The sequence below is a fragment of the Phalacrocorax carbo genome, chromosome 1 (assembly GCF_963921805.1).
Source record: "Phalacrocorax carbo chromosome 1, bPhaCar2.1, whole genome shotgun sequence".
NCBI lineage: Eukaryota > Metazoa > Chordata > Aves > Suliformes > Phalacrocoracidae > Phalacrocorax > Phalacrocorax carbo.
The window spans coordinates 158074808-158095757 of record NC_087513.1 but is presented as its reverse complement, the minus strand read 5'-3'; the positions used below and the strand labels follow the sequence as shown (position 1 = coordinate 158095757).

General features: G+C 37.7%; 1 protein-coding gene across 1 annotated transcript in view; it reads left to right on the top strand.

The window, feature by feature from the left end:
- The window catches only part of ITGBL1 (integrin subunit beta like 1), a 142976-nt gene that overhangs the window by 67798 nt on the left and 54228 nt on the right, over window positions 1-20950 (top strand). The window contains exons 5-7 of the mRNA XM_064440624.1: window positions 747-887; window positions 3560-3700; window positions 9052-9198. Coding sequence (XP_064296694.1) covers window positions 747-887; window positions 3560-3700; window positions 9052-9198 — 429 coding nt within the window. The remainder of the gene's footprint in view (window positions 1-746; window positions 888-3559; window positions 3701-9051; window positions 9199-20950) is intronic.

Below are 20950 nucleotides of genomic sequence, written 5' to 3'. Positions count from 1 at the left end.
TAAAGAATTAACTGATGGCTTTAAGAAAAATATGAGTTGCAGCTACTTAATTTAAATGCTTTGTGTCATTGAAGCACATGACAGAAGTACCTTAGTGGATCATAATGTTCAGGAGCTGGCTTCATCAAGCCTCAGATGACCCAGATATCTTTTTGGGAGTTGTGTGGTTTGTTAAATGAACATCTAAAAGGTTAATTTTACTAATTCTTATCTTTCATGAACTGTTTTTTCCGTGTTCAGAAATCTTCTTAATAGGTAAGATGGGAAGCCATATACAATGTACACAGTTTTTAGTAAATCAAGGTCCCTCTGCTAGAATTATCTGAGGAGTCAAGAACACACAACGCTTTCTTAGACATGCCAAGTACGGTGGGCAAGTGTGTCCTATCTTAACATTTAAAGCTGTGCTTAAATTTTAACTATTACATTTACCATCTTCCAAATTTACGTATACGGTTTAAAAAAATAAGCTTACAAATATAGAAATATTGATGTTATTTTCTTAGTGTTTATTGGTTGGGTTTAATCTATGAGTAAATGAAAACATGTTCTAAAATAGACTTGGGGAAAGGTATAATTCAGATATCCTTTGTCTTATTTTATGTAGGCATATGCAGTCTATAAATTGTTTCTATTCTAAGTCTAGCACTAAAAGTTTTTAAGAGAAGAGACCAAAACTGTTAAATTGTTAATGCGTTTTAAAAACTTGCCTCTCTCTCACTGTATAAAATTTGTTTTGGGTTAAGGCCATGGAAAGTGTTACTGTGGAAACTGTTACTGTGAGGCTGGTTGGCATGGAGATAAATGTGAATTCCAGTGTGACATCACCCCCTGGGAGATCAAGAAAAGATGCACATCTCCAGATGGCAAAATCTGCAGCAACAGAGGTGTGTCATTGGCATGTTCCTTCTAAGCATATTTATGTAGCTTGCTTTTATTTTACAGTATGCATTTTCTGCAGTAGGATGTAGATTGTGTTTGCTGATAGTTTCTAGTTTGTTGTCACTCTCAAATCTGGATCTATTTTTCCAGGTGGGTAGATACCTGTGTTTTGGTATAAACTTAAACAAATCCACACCCGTTTTTTGATTAAGCTGACCTAAGTTGTTCTCATCCTTCATTTCTGTAGTAAGACTGAGCAGGATAATTTGTTAATACATCTGCTTTGGAGAGAGACCTATCCTGCAAAATAGAATATTAGCAGATTTTGACTTTGAATGGATTCGTCCTTGTAAGGCCAACAGGGCTGTTATGTCAATTCACTCTTAAAGAAGACCGAGGACCCACAATTGAATATGGAAAATGAAAACACAAAGCTCTTAACTTCAACTGCAATGTGAAAAAAATAGCTAAGAAGTGTTCAGTAACAATGCTGTGGAATGCATACAGAGCTGGAAAGGTAGACTTCACACAATATTTCTAACTACATGGGGTTTTATTTGCACAAAGTTCCAGAATTTGAATTTTAGCTTATAATTCTGTCTAATTTTGCCATTTGGGAAAAAAATAGCACAAAATAAGGTTGCTCTTCACTAGTTGCTATGTTTGGCTTCATTGAACAAAGAATTAAAATAACATGGGGGTTTTTGGCAACAGCCCAGAATAATTACAGTAGAATATAAGTGCAAATCACATAGATACCTCTCTCAAAAACATTTCGCCTGACAAAACCTGCTATAGTGTGAACATCTAATTATCCTGAGAGCATTTAGAAAACTCTCTTCTCTTAATTATGAGGAAATTGAAAGATTGGCTCAAATACAGAGATCATGTAGGCTCATTTAGTCTTGGGACTGCCGCAGTAAAAATTTTTCTATAATTCTGGAAATAATAAATATCGAAGTGGTTTCATATTAGATTCTTTGTTTGCATCCAGAAGGTAATTTCTTGTCAAAGCAATTTTTTATCCAAATTTGAAATTTTACTGTACAATTATTCCTTTAAATTTACATTGTAATTGGGGGAAATGGGTATAGTATAGCTGATACTCTGAATAGCTACAAACTCCTATACAAAGGTATATTCATGGGACACTTCTATATTTTTAGCCTTTCATGTATTTGTGATTTTATCCACATTAAACTTTTGTTGGCTTTCGACTATATAACATTGCTTTCCAACACAGTATTTCTACTCTCTTTAGTCCTATTTACCCAGTTTTCTCTTTTTATACATCTTGTGATATACGTGCAGTTCATCTTGCCAGTCTTGAGTCTTCTAAAAATTAAATATCGAGGCTAACCTTGCTGTCCAGCCTCCTTCAGTGCTAAGATGGATAAATTGCCTGTACCTTTCCACCAACTGTCAAGTCAACCAGCTGAGACAAGATGTGAACCTTTAGATTTTTTAAACTTTGGTGAGATGGTGTTTTGCATTTCGATATCCAGGACAGCCAATGCAAATCAACTTTGAAGTTGTCTCTGGGAGGATTAATCACTCTCCAGAGGCATTTCTTCTTTTTCTGGATTTTTTTTTTTCCTTCTCCTTCAGTAATGTCACTGAATTGTGATAGTATCAAAAATCATGTGCAAATTTCTTGAGGGCTGTCTTGGTGGCTTTAGCACTAAACATGGCAGCAGCTTTTCCTGCTTCATGTAACTGTCATGCAGGTATGATTGTGTAGACCTTCTCTCTTTAGAGAATGTTCCCATATCTATATGTACTCTTTAGTCACCCTGTCCCATTGTCCCCAAATGCATAATATTGTTCAGAGTAATCTGAATAAGAAGACAAAGGCTTTTGTGGAGTAGCAGAAGGTGAAGCTACCCTCCAGGGAATGAACTGCATGCTTTTGCAAGGGTAGACTGCTTCTTTGTGCCTGTTGGCATCTCAGAAAAAGTAGTGAGTGTATGGCCCTGAAGCATATTTGAATTTCTGAATAAGGAAACTGTTTTTTTTGTTCTGACTTTTCTTAAGTAAGTAGGATGCATGTTCTCTGTATATCAGTATGGCTGTGCCAAATTAGTGCCTCAGTCATATTTCACATTTCCCTCCTTATTGTAAACAACAGGGTGTGGCCCTGAATGTCGGCTTGGGAAAAGTGGAAAAGTATCATTTTCATGTAGTTCTGTGCTGATGTCCTTCTTCGATAAAGAATGACCTCCTAGACATTTTCAGCTGGATTAGAATTTGGATTCCCTTCTAGTTTAAATGTTTATGCTTTAACAATCATTAATTATCCACTGTGCCTAAGCCCAAGTCATTTAAACAGCATTGATTTTTATTGTCATTAGTGTCAGGGCAAATTAGTGTTGATGTCAAAGACTTACAACTGTTCTGTGCACTACATTTTTCTGTTGATTCCTAACAAGGCTCAACAGCAAAAAGAAACTTGAACAGGAAGCCAACTTGTTCATATAAAGTATTACTACTGAGTAATCATAGAAGATTTTAAATCATAGAAGATGAGCATAAGCTCATGATTAACACTTGCAGCTTTGAAACTGCGCTCCTGTGAGAGCAGAAAATTCACAAGTGTAAATTCCTATAATCAAACTACTATTACTCTAAATTGCTCAGTTAATCTTCTATCTCTGTCATTTTTTTCCCTCTTTCCCAGGCACATGTGTATGTGGGGAATGCACATGCCATGATGTGGACCCAACTGGTGACTGGGGAGATATTCATGGAGCTACTTGTGAGTGTGATGAAAGAAACTGCAAAGCAGTGTATGATAGATATTCTGATGACTTCTGTTCAGGTAAGGAATATATATAAAAGAAACTTATGTGTAGTTTTATAACAAAAACATCCAATTGGTCTGATCTTGCTCTTCCTTAGTGCTCCATTTCTCATTTTCCTAGCTTAAAAATATACCAAGATTTACCTGTTGTTTTTTGTTTTTTTTTGAGGGCGGGAGTGGACGAGTGGACTTTTTAAAATAAAAGACAAAATTCCATAAAAAGAAAAAGTTTCCAGTTCTAAATCTTTCTTAAAACATGTATTTTTTTCTATGCCTCATAACAATATTCTGTAAATATTAAATACTTTTAGGTGTCCATCTTCCTTCTAATACTCTTGTCTTCAGTGTAACCTAACATAAATTGGAGAATGGTCGAAACTTTAAAATATGTATATTGTCATGGTTTAACCCCAGCCAGCAACTAAGCCCCACCCAGCCAGTCGCTCACTCCCTCATCCAGTGGGATGGGGGAGAGAATCGGAAGAGTAAAAGTGAGAAAGCTCATGGGTTGAGATAAAGACAGTGTAACAGGTAAAGCAAAAGCTGCGCGCAGAAGCAAAGCAAAACAAGGAATTAATTCACTCCTTCCCATGGGCAGGCAGGTGCTCAGCCATCTCCAGGAAAGCAGGGCTCCATCACGCGTAACAGTTACTTGGGAAGACAAAATGCCATCACTCCGAACATCCTCCCTTCCTTCCTCTTCCCCCAGCTTTATGTGCTGAGCATAACGTCATATAGTGTGGGATACCCCTTTGGTCAGCTGGGGTCAGCTGTCCCAGCTGTGTCCCCTCCCAGCTTCTTGTGCACCCCCAGCCTGCTCGCTGTGGGGAGGGGTGAGAAGCAGAAAAGGCCTTGACTCTGTGTAAGCCCTGCTCATCAATAACAAAAACTTCTTTGTATTATCAATATTGTTTCCAGCACAAATCCAAAACACAGCCCCACACTAGACACTGTGAAGAAAATTAACTCTACCCCAGCCAAAAAACAGCACATACACGCACATACGCATGCGTGCACGCACACACACACATACTTATATCTCTCCTTCCTTGGGGAAATTTAAATTTGAAAATTTGTTAGATCTGATTTTGTTATTTCATGTTAAATGGCAGGGAGAGGACAAGCGAGAGGAAGAAATCTGAGGAAAAGTGAGTTAATGAGCTAATGAAAAACAGTACCCTGAGAATACCAATTGACCTGAGAGGAAGTAGAGCATCAATACGTGGAAAATATGAATGTGTGGTCCAGCTACACATCCCTGACTGTACATCTTAGAAACTTTCACCTTCCTTTTTCCTTCTACTTGTACTTCAGAGAATTATATTCAAATTAGTCAACGTCCATCCAGCCATCCAATGTTTGCAGAGTATTTAGATTGACGCTCCATGTATCAGCTAACAAAAGCTGAGATTCTGAGTGAGACCTTGCATACAGTATAATTATTGATATAGATGCTAATACTGGGCAGGAGAGAAGGGCTTTGATCAATACACAGCATGCAATTTGTAAACACAGGAACAAAAACAAATGAGGGTGGTTTCAAAGGGACTTGACAGATTACAGGTTGTCAGCTCTAATGTGTCTTGTAGAAACCTGATCTGGCCTAATTAATAGTAGGAAAATGCAGTCACATCAAGGAAAATAATGATGTGGTAGATTCTCCTCCAATTACTAGAATGAGACAACCCTCATAGAAAGATCATAGGAGTTGTCTGTAATAGGGAGAGAAAGCTGAATCAAACGATGCATAAAATTCTTAGCCTCTTTGCCTGTTAAAGGTGAAGTTTCTCAAATGTTGTAGGTTTTTTTTTTTAATAAATATTGATGAATCATTAGCTAATAAAATGAGAAAGAAAATGAAAGAAGCATTTCTAAAAACCTTCAGTGAATTCATTTGCTTGTTACTGTTCCAGCCACCTACAAATGTTATATAGGTTTATTTAATTAATAAGCTGGAAGGATGTAAAACTACAGTCATGAGAGCAGCAGAAGGACTGACTTTGGGATGTTGTAAATTTTTGAGTGTGTTTTGTTGCTGCGTATATTTTTAGCACTCAGGGACTGATCAAAATGCCAGCATCGGCTAAGGAATACAAAGCTGAAAAAAAGCATGGTAAATGTGTTTTATAGTTAACTCTTGAACACAAAAGTTTCAAACCTAATTAGATTAAAGCAAACCTGTGGTATCTGCAGCTAGTGCTGCATCACTGAAACAGGGCTTGAACTCCCTGTTGCCTGGACATTATTGCCATTACTGCTGCTGCCGCCCAGGGTGGTAATGGTTGTGAGAAAGCGGAGTGTAAGACAGTATGGGCAGTTACAAAGGAGTTGGGGAGAAGACATTGCCATTTGTCATTGGATTAAGGACTGGTACAGTGTTCTTTATTACACAGACATAACTGTAAATGAGCAAACCTTACGAGAGATATAAAAGGAGGTACTCATATGGCTTGCTTGATGTAACTAAAGCTCATATTGAAGTATAGCTTAATTTTTCTAGCTAATCAGCAAAAATTTTAGTCCTACTTCTTATTCTTATGTTTTAGAAAAGCCTAATTTAATCTTAGCTGGCCATCCAAGTACGCATTCCTCAAATAGATTGTGCAAAACTCTCAATTTTCACATGAAACAGTGTGAACAACGTCCTACAGTCCTGCGGTTTAGTCCTGTTTCAGAAATGGACAAGTATTAATTTTGGTTTATTGTGTTAGAGAGAATCTGCAATTTACTAGCAGAATGGTAATTAGACAGCTTTTTTATTTGTTTATGCGAAATAAATTTACTTAGTGCACAAAGTATGCACGCATTAGGAATGGCTGTAAAATATCCTCATTTTTCTTACAATTATTTGCAAATTGGTTTAGGATAAATCCAAGAGGGATTAGTCAGATTAGGGAAAATAATCCAGTTCTCTTAAAATCTACCTCAAATTGAGCTGATACAGAACTTTTCCTGCCTTGTTCTGCCTACCTAATAGGTTGAGACAGGAAATCACGTTGTCCTGAGTAGTAGATTGAAATGATAGAAAATCATGTTTACATGTAAAGAGTTTTAGTGTAACTGAATGAAATGCTGTGTTTATTTCATAAACTACAAATGACAGGAATTGACAGCCCTGCTGTGAGGATTTACCATCACACAACAGCAGCTCCCTCCAGAAGCTTCATATGGCTTGGGGTGACTGTCAATTTGCAGTACCTCATATTGGCAACTGGATGCCTTCTTTTAACATCTGAAGTGCGGTTCAGTGTGTTACTGAATGATTTTCTTTCAGAGGTGTTCGCATCATTGAAGTGATTCTCTTCCTTTAAAGAGAGAATAGCTTTCATGACTTGACACAGAAAGAAAAAAAGGCTTCCATAAGAGAATTCCTACATTCACACATCTCATTAGCTCCTTTACTGTGGCTCTAGCAAAGAACATATTACATGAAAGAATGTCATCCTCTCATAAGTATCTGGATCAGGGAACGTAGGTCCAATTTGCAACCTGTTAGTAGGTACACATGAAAGCAAGGGACAGAATCACAGAATGATAGAATGGTTTGGGTTGGAAGAGACCTCAAAGGTCATCTAGTTCCAACCCCATGGGCACATGTCCCCAGCCATGGGCAGGGACATCTTACACTAGACCAGGTTGCTCAAAGTCCAGTCCAACTTGGCCTTGAACACTTCCAGGGATGGGGTATCCACAGCTTCTCTGGGCAACCACCCTCACAGAAAATAATTTCTTCCTAATATCTAATCTAAAACTACCCTCTAAACAAGAGGAAGCCTTTAACACTTTTCAAGGAGAACAAATAACTAATCTAAAGAAAAGTTATTCCTGTGCAATTAATAAGACTTGTATTCTGAGAACTCATAGAATTCTTGTTTCCTCCCATTTTCTCCTTCTGAACTGATAAATGCATATGTTGTAGAAATATAATATAAGCCAGTCTTAAAATGCAAGTATGGTTAGAAAGATATAAAATCTGTGTTGTTACGGTTTTCAAGAAGAACCCGGATAGACGGACATCAGAGTAATGCTTTGTGGTCCTGTGTCCAGTGAATGATGACTATGTGAAAATTGTGAAAGATCTAACCTGCTGTCAGAGCTCATGAAAAACATTTGATGTTGTGGCAAGAAATGTTTTTGCTGCTGTTCAAGCTTTCCTCATCCAGTGCAAGGAGCATTTTGTATTGCCAGACTCCCATTGCTTTATGCAAAGAGCATCAGGCTCATGATGAAGGGAGCTGGGCAATTAGCTTGGGTTTTTCTTGGTCTGGATATGTTAGCATTCATATACAGGAAATAGATTGTTTGGATGGCTTTCCAGGTTAAGTTCTCAGGATGGATTCACTCCAAACTTCTTGGTTGTTACTTTTTTTTTAAAGAACCTGTCCAGAAAAGCTTATGTGGAGTTCAGTTGCTTTTCCTCACCTCAGCTTGCACAGTGAAAGTTGCGTTTATGTTGTTACGTTCAGACATGGTCAGGAACAGCCAAGTTAGCTAATGAGATACCAAAATCACATCCAACTGCCCTACTGAAATAAGAATTTATTATGACTAGTACTTTATTATTTGCATAACACTATTTAGTAGAAGGCACTGCTTGGAGACTTGGAATCGCAGAATCACAGAATCCCAGAATCACAGAATCCCAGGTTGGAAGGGACCTCAGGGATCTTCTAGTCCAACCTTTCTAGGAAAAGAACAGTCTAGACAAGATGGCCCAGCACCCTGTCCAGACGACTCTTAAAGGTGTCCAACGTGGCCGAGTCAACCACTTCCCTGGGCAGATTATTCCAATGGTGACTGTCCTCACTGTGAAAAATTTCCCTCTGGTGTCCAATCAGAATCTCCCCAAGAGCAACTTGTGTCCATTCCCCCTTTTCCTCTCCATGGGACTCCGTGTAAAAAGGGAGTCTCCATCTTCTTTGTAGTAGAATTGGTGTGACATTGCTTGTCTCTCATGGATCATGTTGATTTCAAGTAAAAGATGGTATTGATATATTACTTAGACAATATGTTGCAACTGTGGTAGAAAAAGAGCATAAAGGTAAATTAAATATTGCCTTATTATGGCCCCACTTTTCCAGACAGTGGTGAAATGTGTATTTGTAACTTCTGTTCCACCTTTTCGCATGAGGATTGTGTTCCAGGTGGCAAAACATCCCTTAAGAAAATTTTTAAAAGGAAACGTGTCTCAAATAGAATGATAGACCAGTGCTATTTTCAGAAAAAAAGTAGACATAGTGAATTGATTTTATTTTTTGCCAGTCTGGTTATTTAATGAAACCACAACTTTGATAAAGTTCATCTAATAATGAGGTTTTAACACCTGTCATCAGTATGGAGGCTAATCTATGATTGTATTTATTGTAAAGGTCACGGACAGTGTAATTGTGGAAGATGTGACTGTAAAGAAGGATGGACAGGGAAGAAGTGTGAACATCCACATTCTTGTCCATTGTCAGTTGAGGAAAGTGCTAAGAAATGCCAAGGAAATTCTAATTTACTTTGCTCTGGAAGAGGTAAGCGCATTTCTGGAAGAATTTTCATGCCCTTAAAGTGTACTTCCTTTAAAAGAAATCTTACAGATGTCCAGCATTACTAGTACAGCAAAATGTGAGCTTTCTTGGCTTACTGCACATGAATCACACCTGCATAACATATGAGTTATGAGAAGGGAGGAGAAGAATACAAGGTCACCTATTTTTCCTGAAATCTACTGCATTGTATTTTGTTTTACATATCTCAACATTTGTTTTGGAGGTTTTCAAGGATGCTTTGAAGATTGCTGCAGTTGAGTCTTTACTAACACTACATTAAAGATATGAACCTATTCTATGCATTCTTTAACAAAACCAGCATGAGATTTTCAGCCTGGTCAAAATGTTGTGGCACCATTGTGATAAGAACTGCTTGGATTTACACTGCCTAAGAACCTGCCCTGCTGAGTGCAGGACTGACTTCTAAAATGCTGTTGTTCAGTGCAGCTTGCCACTGGCTTTTCATTTGAAAATACTTCTTACTGACACTGTAGCCTTTTCAAAAGTTAAAAAAAATATACTAAGTCATATGTAAAATTGAAATACACATTGCAAGCAAAAGGAAACTTTTCTCGGAATGAAAAGTGCCTGCTAATTTTCATCTGTCACTGTGTGAAATGTGGTTTTCTGCAGAGAGAAGAGAGAAAAGTAAATATGAGACAGACTTCTCCTAGAACTGGTAATTGAAGTTGTTATGAATTCTGCCCACTTAAGTATTTGCTGGGAAAGGTCTAAAGCTGCTCTTGAATTATTGCATTTGACCCTAAATGTCATTTCATTTGCAATATCTTCCTTCACTAATGCTATCTAACATAGTCAAACATTGCAGGCAGTCCACCCAACTTAGCACTGTGATAATTGTAATTTTCTCCTCCTGTAAAAGTATAGCAGCTCATAACTTAGTAAATGCAGCATTAGCTGTATCTTAAAAGAACTATGTATTCACAGATTGTTGCTTGCTTTTTTCTTAATTAAGCTACAGTTTTGCAGTATATTACACCTCTCTTTTCTTGCTAAAAATGCTCAAAGGAATTTTTTGTTACAAATTAGGTGAAACATGGGCATCTGTAGAGAATTGACAGCAGTTTATTGTTCATCATTGCAAGGATTATAACTAGAAGAAAGGGGGTGTTGACATCTGTGGATTTTTTTACTTGTTTGGGGTTTTTTTTTGCTTTTAAATACTGGCTCACACGTTTCCTGTTCTCACTGGATGCTGAATGTCTCTTCTCTCATCTGCTTCTCTAGGAGTTGTGTATGTTGAGCATTCTGGAGTCAGTTTGATGATTTAATTGCATTGTGCACTATGAGAGTCAAATGACAGAGAAAAGAATTACAGTCATAAAACCAAGTTGAATTAGAATTAAAATACAGTCTTAAGTTGTGTCACATATTGTTCTATTTATATTTTAAATTTTGAAAAGTTTTATTTAATATAGTGAGAAGAGTGAGTTTAAGGATTTCAACATTGTTTCTAAAGCCTATTGCTTGTTGACTTAGTAAAGGAAGATAGTAGAAGTTGCCATTTGAATAATTCACTATACTTTATATATGACAGGATGGGGTTCGAGCAAAAGTGTAAACAATCCTAAGGTAAAATCTAGGTTACTATCCCTGCTACCAGCTCTTTATTGCAGCCTCTTATTATGCAAATTGCACTGTTTAATTGAAGTGTAAATTACTCTAATGTACATCATTTCTGAATTTGGCCTGCTGTTTTCATTCATTTTGTATGACCCGTGCATTCTGAAGGAGGTCTTAATTAAAGCACTGTAATAGACAGCCTGGCAGCAAGCAATGTTATTAGCTAGTGTAACAAGAACAGAACATAAATGCAAGTCATGCGTCACATCTCTCGCTTTCACCTCATCAACTTTGAGGCTGAGCTCCGTTACACATCTGTGTGCTTCAAGCAGAGAGGCACTCTTACTATACTAGTACTTTAATGCTGAATGAGCTGTCATAACAGTACTTGTTATACAGCTTGGTATACCCTTATACGCTGGACTGGCCCTCTGAACTCCACTTGTAGTCTGTTGAAGTCTAAGAGAAAAAAATACAGCTAAATAGTTGCATCACACTCCTCCTGGATTTGTCTATCAATAGTTTAGATCGCTGACTTTAAAATACTTCTCTGATTCAGGCTCTGTATGAGCCTGTCTCTTTCTGTTAATTGAAGCAAGATCCTCTGGAAGCTGCCTTTTGTTAGGAAAGTCAATATGGAACAGCTGAGAATATTTCACTTTTTTCCATTTCTGATTTTTTAAAAATGTATTTATCTTTCCTTATCAGAAAGTGTCCAGCAGTTCAAATATTTTGGTATTTCTCTGTAGAGAAAGCTACTTATTTGTCAGTGACCCACCTACAGCACTCCTGGCTATTGTTTTTGCCTTTTACTCTTGTCTTTTTGGGGAGACAGCAAGTAGAGACAGAGGAACCAAGGAAGGACTGTAAATCAAGAGGACATTTCATTTCTGCAGTGAACCCATACTTGCAGTGCTTGTAACTCAGTAATAAATAAATGGTTCAGGCAGTAGCTTATTTCTGCATAAGTGCTTTTTTAATCTGTTCTGGTAGAAGCAAGGTGTGTTGGAAGTTGTCTGTTTCTGAGATGTAGGTGTTATTGAGTGAAGTAGTTCACAAAAATTTCTGTGATAGAATTTGTTAACGTTCTGAAGTTTCCCACTTGTTTTCACAGTGAGAAGTTTGAGAAGAGGTAAAGAACAGAAGAAAAGTAACATCTGTTTTAGGATGATACTTAGGAATTAGGACTGTGGGATAGAAGCCCAATATAACAAAGGAACCTTTAAACCATGACATCTATGTCTGGCACAGTAACAACCATGGATCCCACTTTGCAATGAGAATAACTTGACATGCTTTTTCTCAGTATAGCATTATTTTTGATTCAAATATCTTTTATTTTATTCTCACAGGTAAGAAAGACAGTGTAGGACAAAACAAATTCTGATGTTTAAATAGAAACGCAAGAGGCAGGTACAATTATTTGTATATTATGTATTTATGTAATTATTCATATGTGATATATTAATATATATTTATTTATTATGAGTGTGGTAGGTGTGTGCTACAGACCACCTGATCAAGAAAGGTTATAAATGAAGCCTTCTTTAGACAGCTGAAGGAAGTCTCAAGATTGGCAGCCTTGCTAATCACAGGCAATTTCAGTCACCTTGATATCTGCTGGAAGATCAGGACAGCTCAATGCAAGTATCCTAGCAGATTCTTCCCACATCTCTCAAGCCCCTGAACCTCAAGTCAGGGACTGAGGGAATGAGTTCCCTCCCATTGTAGGAGAAGATCAGGTTCGAGATCACCTGAGGAGCCTTAAGATGTAAGTCCATGGGACCTGATGACATGCATCCCAGGGTCCTGAGTGATCTGGCAGATGTAGTTGCTAGGCTGCTCTCAATCATATTTGAAAGGTCATGGCAGTCAGCTGAAGTCCCCAGTGACTGGAGAAAAGGGAAACATTACATCCTTTGGGCCAGTTGTCCTCAGGAGGCCTTTCCAGCATACCTGATTCCATAAGTCTGTGATGCAACCTGTGTACAAGATACCTTATAGTCAATCAGCTTTGATTTCTTGCGCAATCTTGAAGAGGTTGGGACACAAGTGTGTAGCTGTCCATTCCATGGAATCTGTTATTTCTAAGAACGTGCCTTTGCTGTTTTTAAAGCTTATATACTTCAGAGAGTAGAAATAATTCCAGAGTAGCTGGAAAATCTAGCGTGACCATAGATCACCTACAGCTGCAAAATTTGAAAAGCAACCATTTGGCTTTGTCGTATGTCAGTCCTCTTCATCATATTAATGGGTATTAAATCATAGTATGTAGCTTCACCTATCAGGAGATAACAGCAACATAAGTGATCCATGCACAGATTAGCACCAGCCATTTCATTTCAGAATTTTGAGGCCTGGCGTATGTGTTATAGTTCAGCTTTGCGTTCTTTCTGCTTACTGATCAGAAAAAAAAAAGAGTGTGTTTCCTTGCTTTTTTCAATCATTCAGCTCAGCTTTAGCTTTTCTCTCTGAGAACTCCAGAAAAAAGAAATCAGTATGCAAATGCTTTATTGGCAGCTCTTAAGAGATGAGATTCTATGTTGTGCCTCCACCGGTGAAAAAGGGGATAAAATGCAGCCAATACATTTTTTTTTTGTACTCAGCGGGCCAATCTGCACAAGCCCACTAGCCAGCCAGCTTGCATGGTTTTGTTTCTAATGAGCCATATGCCTATTGGAGTGTACTTGGAGGGATGGGCTTAGGTAGAGTTAATCTGGTGGATAAGAATGGGTAGGGTACAAAAGACACAAATCTGTAAAAAATTGGACCTACTCGTTTCACAGGTCAGGGAGGAATGTGTTTTTATGATGGCTGTAAGCATTCGTCACGAGACCCCTCTTAATCTCTCAGTCAGTGCTTCTGAAATGCTGCCATCTCTGAAGACGTTGCAAATTTCTTTTTATATATGATGTAGTCTTCCTTATTCTTGTTCCCTTGATTGTTAATTTTCCTCCAGCAGACAAAGACGACCTCTTTCATCTGTGAAAGACATCTGTGAAAGAACTTGAAGGCCAGGACTGCCTTCTCTCTGACAGCTAGTTGTCTTCTGTACATAGTCTCTTCTGTATCCCACTCCTGCTTTATTGTTCTTAGCCTGTATCTTCCCATTTTCAGTCGGTGGGAGTCTCTCGTGCTGTTTTCTAAATGTCAATATTCAGTGATTGTTAGTGTGTCTTTAGACATCGTTGGCCTTTCTTTCAGACACCCCTCTTTTTTCAAATTGCCTGAGTCTGGCTTCTTGTTTAGCAGAACAGGAGCATAACAGAGAAGGCAAACTGGAAAAAAATTCATAATGTATTTACCTTATGTCTGTATAATATACAAGTCTCAGCACTGAAATTGTTACCCAGAAAAAGAGTATGTGAGAAGTAATAGTTTTGCCACAGTGCTGTGTGTGAATTTGGGTTAAACTTTCAATAGTGCGTGCCTGTTCTCTTTACATTCCAGTGAGATGTCTATCTGTAGATGATGCATCTAACTTACAGAAATTCACCATGTATTAATAGGATGTAATAGATCACAGTCTTAAATTATCAGGCTAACCTATGCTGTTTACAACTGAAAGAACATGGTTAGTATTCAAAAAGTTCAGGCAAAGCTTTGCATAAGTGGATACTTGCAAGTGCTATGCTTTGCAGCAGGCTGGCAATTTTGGAACATTTCCCTGTAGTGGATTGCTGTAATTATCATAATTGCCATTACCTAATCAAAGAACGGACTGACACTCATTTGTGCTAGACTTCCTCTGAATCTTTTGTCTAGCCTGTCTCTTTCACTTGATTGGAGAGTGAGATGCATATAGACCTGTAACACATCCACACCTTTGACAGAGAGTATGTGCTTGTAGAGTCTAGAAAGGGATTATATTATTGTCAATGCTGGATGGAGAAACTGCATACACTTAAGCAGTAAATCATGATAGTCAGAGGTTTGTGGTAAAATTTCTTTAGCTTCTGCTGAAGGATGCCTAATAAACATTAAATATACTTGCTGTTTTGATATACCAAAATAATTTGTAAGGAGGTAGAATGTAAGCTATTTATTCCAGTCAGAGAAGATATTACCAATTAAATTTAATAATAATTTTAAAAGTGGATTAGATATTTGCTGCTCTGAGTTGTCATCCTATTTTGGTTCACTTCAGAAATGATATCTGACCTGAAGTCAGGATTTATCAATGTCTCGAGTACTTGCAGAGATATAGGAATGATTCACACTGCCGAAAAAAATATTCATTGAAATGTGCAAGGGTAATTGTATGAAGGAACATTTACGCAATGCATCCAACACGAGAGATAGATGCAGGTTCATTTTACATTTGTGGAAGCATAGAAGCTATTTAAAATGAAAGTACCTTCAAGTACATTCTCTATCATAACTTTGGTATATCAGCTATTTGTAGTTTGATCACAGTAACAAGAGACATTCCAAAAGAACCTCTGCTGGGAAAAAAAGAAGCAATTGAGGTGCGTGTACATATTTATGTGTGAGAGCTTATTAGATTTCTCAGCTTCTTGACTGGAACAAAAACCTGATATAAAGTAATGAAGTTGTACGTTGCAGCAAAAAGTGAGATGAAGGCCTGTATTGTCCAAATTTTTCATTCATCTCCATAATAAATGTATGTTGAAACATTACTGCATGAGCCAGCTTGCATTTGGAAAGGCAGAACTGACTGGCGTATGCACAACAGAGCCTTCTTTTTCTACCTGTACAGCTGCCTACAAGGGGGAAAACCAAAGTCAAGTCATCATGTTAAATATATGTTACCTATTGTAAATACGGTAGAATATTCAGGGTGAGGCTCATCTCTTGAATTTATCTAGACATCAAAATGTGAGATACTTTAGCCTTTGTTTTCAGTGGAATGATAGTACCTCTAAATTGGAGACATTTTGCCCATTTCTTCTATACTTCTGTGTTACTATGAAATGAATTGTCATCGTTCATACTTTCCCCTACTGTCCTTAGAGAGAATGACTATCAGGCTAACCTTTAGATGCCTGCATTTGAGTTCTGTGAATCCAACCGGTATATGAAATTATTTACCCCAACTGTAATGTTTGACCATAGTACAAATAAAATGAATAGAAGTCTGTGTGGGCTGCAGCAAAGAGCCTCTGCTGTTGATATGCAGACATGAGTCCTTTTACTGAATGTCTTGTAGTTTATGGAGTGTTTTGAGCTGCCTTAGCAGTGACAGCCAGACTAATAAATGAAATAGTGCTATTGATCATCCCCAGGCACCGCAGCTTGCTTGCTTATAACCTCAGATTGTTAGAACAGCCACTGGCCCACTTTTGCCCTGTGCCAGTTAGTATTCTTTCCAAACAATTCCTGCTTATAGTTCAGGAATTAGTGTGGGCCAGTGACTGGTCCCAGTAGGCAGTCTGTATGAGGCCACCTTCATGAAAGACAGCTTGGTGGTACGGATGCCAGTTCTTTTGTGCCAGTTGGCCTCAGTTGACAGGGAACAGTCCCAATCCCATTTAACTGACTAGTAAAGAGACATCTATCAAGTACTGTGCTGTTGTGATAGTAATGAAGATTGACCTACTCTCTGCACTGTCACTGGTGTGGTATCTATGTAGCCTACAGGAGAAGATGAAAGAAAAGTGTTTCCAGCACACCTTGCCAGGGACCCATTGCCTGCTCTGAAGCTATTACTTGCTCTGTGCCTTCTCCAAGACAGCAGCTTGTGTAAAATAAACGGATCAGTGCTGTCCCAAAATTGATTTTGTATAGTGTGACAGAAGATGAATAGATTTCCAGGTTGACTAAGTAGTTTGATTTCTTCCTTTTGTGCTTCTTTTATGAGAATTTTTACTTAAACATACCTTAAAAGCCCCCAAAATTCAAATGGAAGCAATTTTTTAAGCTGAAAGCTGTTAAGAATTGAAAATGTTCAGATTGTTGGTGAATACCATGACACATTGTTTCCCAGAATTTGCTTTTTGGAAAGGAAGCCTGGGCTTCATGGCATAATTTTAGAAGTCCAACTTTCCATTGTACAAAAATGACACCCCACCCTTTTTCTTAACTGGATTGAGACCGGAGCAGGTTCTAGCCTAATCAGTGCTTACTTGCTTCTCTGTCTCATAGTTTCTTGCTTGAGGAGTTTGTTATTTCTCTTCAAGTATTTTGCTATGTCATGCTTATGGTGCAGAATGAGTTATTCCACTCCCACCGTAACAGCATACCAGTACACTGTATTTGAAGCACATAGGTACAAAGGTTAAAAACGTCTTTAAATTCTGAAAGGCAGAAAGCTATTAAAAAGGTAAGCGAATTTTATTTTTCTGAATGGCAAAAATAATCTTGCATATTTATATCAATAGTTATGTTCTGCTTTAGTTAGATTCTAAAGAGCTGTTTGCCGACTTTGGGAGAAGCACTGACCGATACATTAGAGAAGCAGGTATTTGTAAGAGTCAGAACACTATAAAGGTAATTTATTATGTCAAAGCATCTCATTTTTGAAGTATGTAGACTTTCCTATCAGGAACAAAAGTATCTCTTTTTTTTAGTAAAGTAACTTTAAGAAAATACATTTAGCAAATGCTGAATTTAAATCAACATGATCTTGATATTTACACTGAACTTTTACTGTACTACTTTTGAGGTTGCTTATTTGGTATGCAGGTGTGCAGTCATCATTGGTACAATTTATAAGGAAAAAACCAGTATCTTGCAAAAGCATGTAACATTGGTTATTTTTTATTCCAAGGAAACTAAAAAAGAAATGTTATCAGTTGCTGTTAAGAAAGAACATCTTTAAAAAGATGTTCTTCAGAAAATTAGCTCTTCAGTGTTTTAAAGGTCTACCAAACACCTACTGGTAAAATTCAGCAACACTTTTAATGCAGATAGTGCCTTTAAAGTATTTTGTTCCCTGTGATCGTATAAACAGTTGCATCCTTGCTTTGCGCAGGCCACTGAAGTGATAGCATAGGCTCCATGAGAGAGAGAGAGATGTGGCGTTGTTTCCCGACTTTTAAGTGCTTCCAGAGACATTTGTGTGCTATGAGAACTGGGTGCAGACTGGACTAAATAGTTTAACTGGAAGCAAGGAACCTGGGGAGAAGTGAGACTGGGGGGAAGTATTTAGGCTTCTGATCTCTCATCGAGAGTTTTTGCAGTTACCAGCATAGAGTGGGAAGCATGGTTAGCAACTAAGGGCCAAAATACTTTCTGAAGTCTTTCCTGGATATGTCTAAATATTGATATGAAACCTTGGGGAATAACTCTAAGGTAAAGTTGTTTTCTGCAGTTTATGTTTGGAGAAAACTGGTGCAAAGTTCAATGACAGTTCAAAGTCAAGAAAAGTCAGGCTGAAAGCCAGTCTTCATACTGAGAAATTCCTAACAAAGTCTTCTTCCAAGTCAAAATCTTTATCCCAGATGTTGCAGATCTCTTTCTGAGATACTGTTTCACAAAGAGGAACTAGAAATTGCTCTAATACATTATGTCATTTTTGTTTCCTGAATACCATTAATGCATGTCTTTTACAGGAGCTGCTGCAATTTTTTCCAAGTAATAGGCCCCTGGGTTCAAATGTTCTGCCCTTTCCTTGCCATCTTCATTTGTCCAGTACTCAAAATACTTTCAGCAGACAGCTTTGTCAGTTCTGTTAGGAAAATTATTTTATGGCAGACTTGAAGTCTGATATTTGTCTTTGTCTGTGTTCTTTTTCGTTTGTCATCTAAATCACACTTCAGAAAGCCAATAAAGCAAGACATGACCCAAAACACTAAGTACTTCTGATTATATCATAATTCCTGTGAAATTTACTGGAATTTCATCTCTCCAGTTCTAAAATTGAAAGCTTAGTGTTGGGTAAAACCAAACAAAACAACTGTCTTGCAATTATAGAGGTTTTCAGAAAGACAGATAAATACCAGTTCCAAGAACCTGCAGTCATAAAAGTATTAATACTTGCTGAATCTGCTCCCTCTGAGCAAGGAGGCAAGAAGGGCAGATGAATGAGATAGTAAACATTAATGATTTTCTTTTAAGCTTTGGGGGTTTTGTTTATTTGGTTGTATTTTGGTTTTTGGTGGTGTGGTTCTTTTTTTTCTTTCTCATGAGTCATAGTCATGGTTTTAAAGGCCAAGTATCCGAAGACATGCTCTTCCTAATTTTTTATTTTTTATAAAGTGCTATGTATACACCCTTTCTTTTTCATATTTGTACTAGAATATATAATTACTGTCTACTTTACTTACCCTTATTTATCAGTCTTTGCCTACATACCTACTTCAGAATGACACCACTTTATTTAATGAATGTTTTTTGGAAGTTGAATGACAGACAACTGAACATCAACCTCTCTGTGTCTAATGGGGTCCCTTTCACTACCAGTTTAATTGTGAATCTTTTAACTGCATCTTCTGCCTCTTCTACACCGGACAACTTTGGAACTGTGTGTTTGGAGTTAATTTATGCTATTGTTTTCTTGCTATACGTACCTTTCGTCTCATTGTGAAAGGTGTCCGTTTTGTAACTCTGCCAGGACTGTCTATGTTTATAAGGCTGTGGAACACGCACTCACAAAAAATTCCATCTTTCTAAGTGGGTCATGAAGGCAGCCTGTTATTTCCTGGTAGGGACTTTTGTCCAAACATAAGGCAATGATTAAGAATAGACATTGAAGAAAAACCTGGAACATAACACCTTGTTTCAAATTTAGAGAGTTCTCTTCTTAAATGACCTTTGGAACCATTTGCACTGCATGAAAGGGGCAGCCTTACCACACCTAACAACTTACAAACAGTGCTACTTATTGTTATTGCCAGTAGATGGCATTCTTTATATTAACTAAATAACTAGCAGTTTGAAACTTTTTTGTCAGTTTTTTGTTTTGTGGGGGGAGATGGGTGTTGATAGATATTTGCTTTTCAGAGTATTCACAGAAATCACACATACCTGCTATTTTGAAATGTTTTGTAAAAATTCCTTATTTCAATTCAACAAAACAATCTTACTTTTTTTTTTTTTCAAAATAGAGCAGTCATTTCAGATTCATGTAATAATGCAATTCAACTGATGCAGTAATTTTTACTTTTATTTGGAGTGAGGAAGAGGAAAGGATTTTTGTTTTCCTCTTTTGGAAGATAAAACCCAATATTTAATAGTGAGCTTAGAGTTTAATATTGCTGCTTTCAATCCAGAAAACTTCTTCAAGAGATATTTCTTCTGCCCTATTGCTTACTGTCTGCAACACCTACAGGCTATAGACACAATCATTTTTTCTGTAGTAGATCTGTAATGACCTGTGGCAGATCTGGGGGAATAACCGAGCAACCCAAGATGCTTAATCCAAAGCCCACAAGATGTATATTGGCAACAGGTGTTTTTGACCTGTTTCAATGGATACTGAAATGAGAGGGCTGCTTACAAAGTGAGGTTCTCTGATGGAAGCTAACCAGAAGATTTTTAGTACGTTAGTCATATTGGAATCCATGACCTTTGCAATGATGAATGAGGAACTGAAGTGTAAAAGATATTTCAAGATCCATTGCATTTCAAAATGTATTGCATATTCCACTGCTGAATCCAGATATTGATTCCTGTGGCTTCTGTGTGTGCTGAATGTTTATTTCACAGGCACCAATCAGTAGGTAGGTGCCAGACACCCCTGAGGGTGTGTGCCCTAGAAGTCTAATGTCCCCAGCTGGGGTACAGGAATACTGTACACTTGGTTCATTTTGCTATCACATGTGAACTGAGTCCATCACTTTGTGCCTGTACAGCCACCATTTACCCAGATGTGACCTTGAGGTGAGTGTGAGAAGCAGCCTTTCAGATTCTGGGCAAGTGAGCCTTCTCTGGTTGGAGGAGGTACTGTCAAATGTGGAACACTTTCCAGATACAACTGTTGGTGATGATGAATATGTATCTATTAAGTAATGGATTCATACCAGCAATGGCTTTGTTTCTAAACCTGGTCTTTGAATGGCAGTGATTTTCAGTCCTTAATAATGTACAGCAGTGTCAAACTCAAGAGCTATGTTGTAAGACCCTCTGTCCTCATAGGTCAACAGACCTACATAGGTTTACACCCCGTAGCACTGAAGAAACAAAATAGAATTTTACCTTACTGCACATTTTTACTTATTGGAAAAAATCTTCTACTATGCCCAGGACC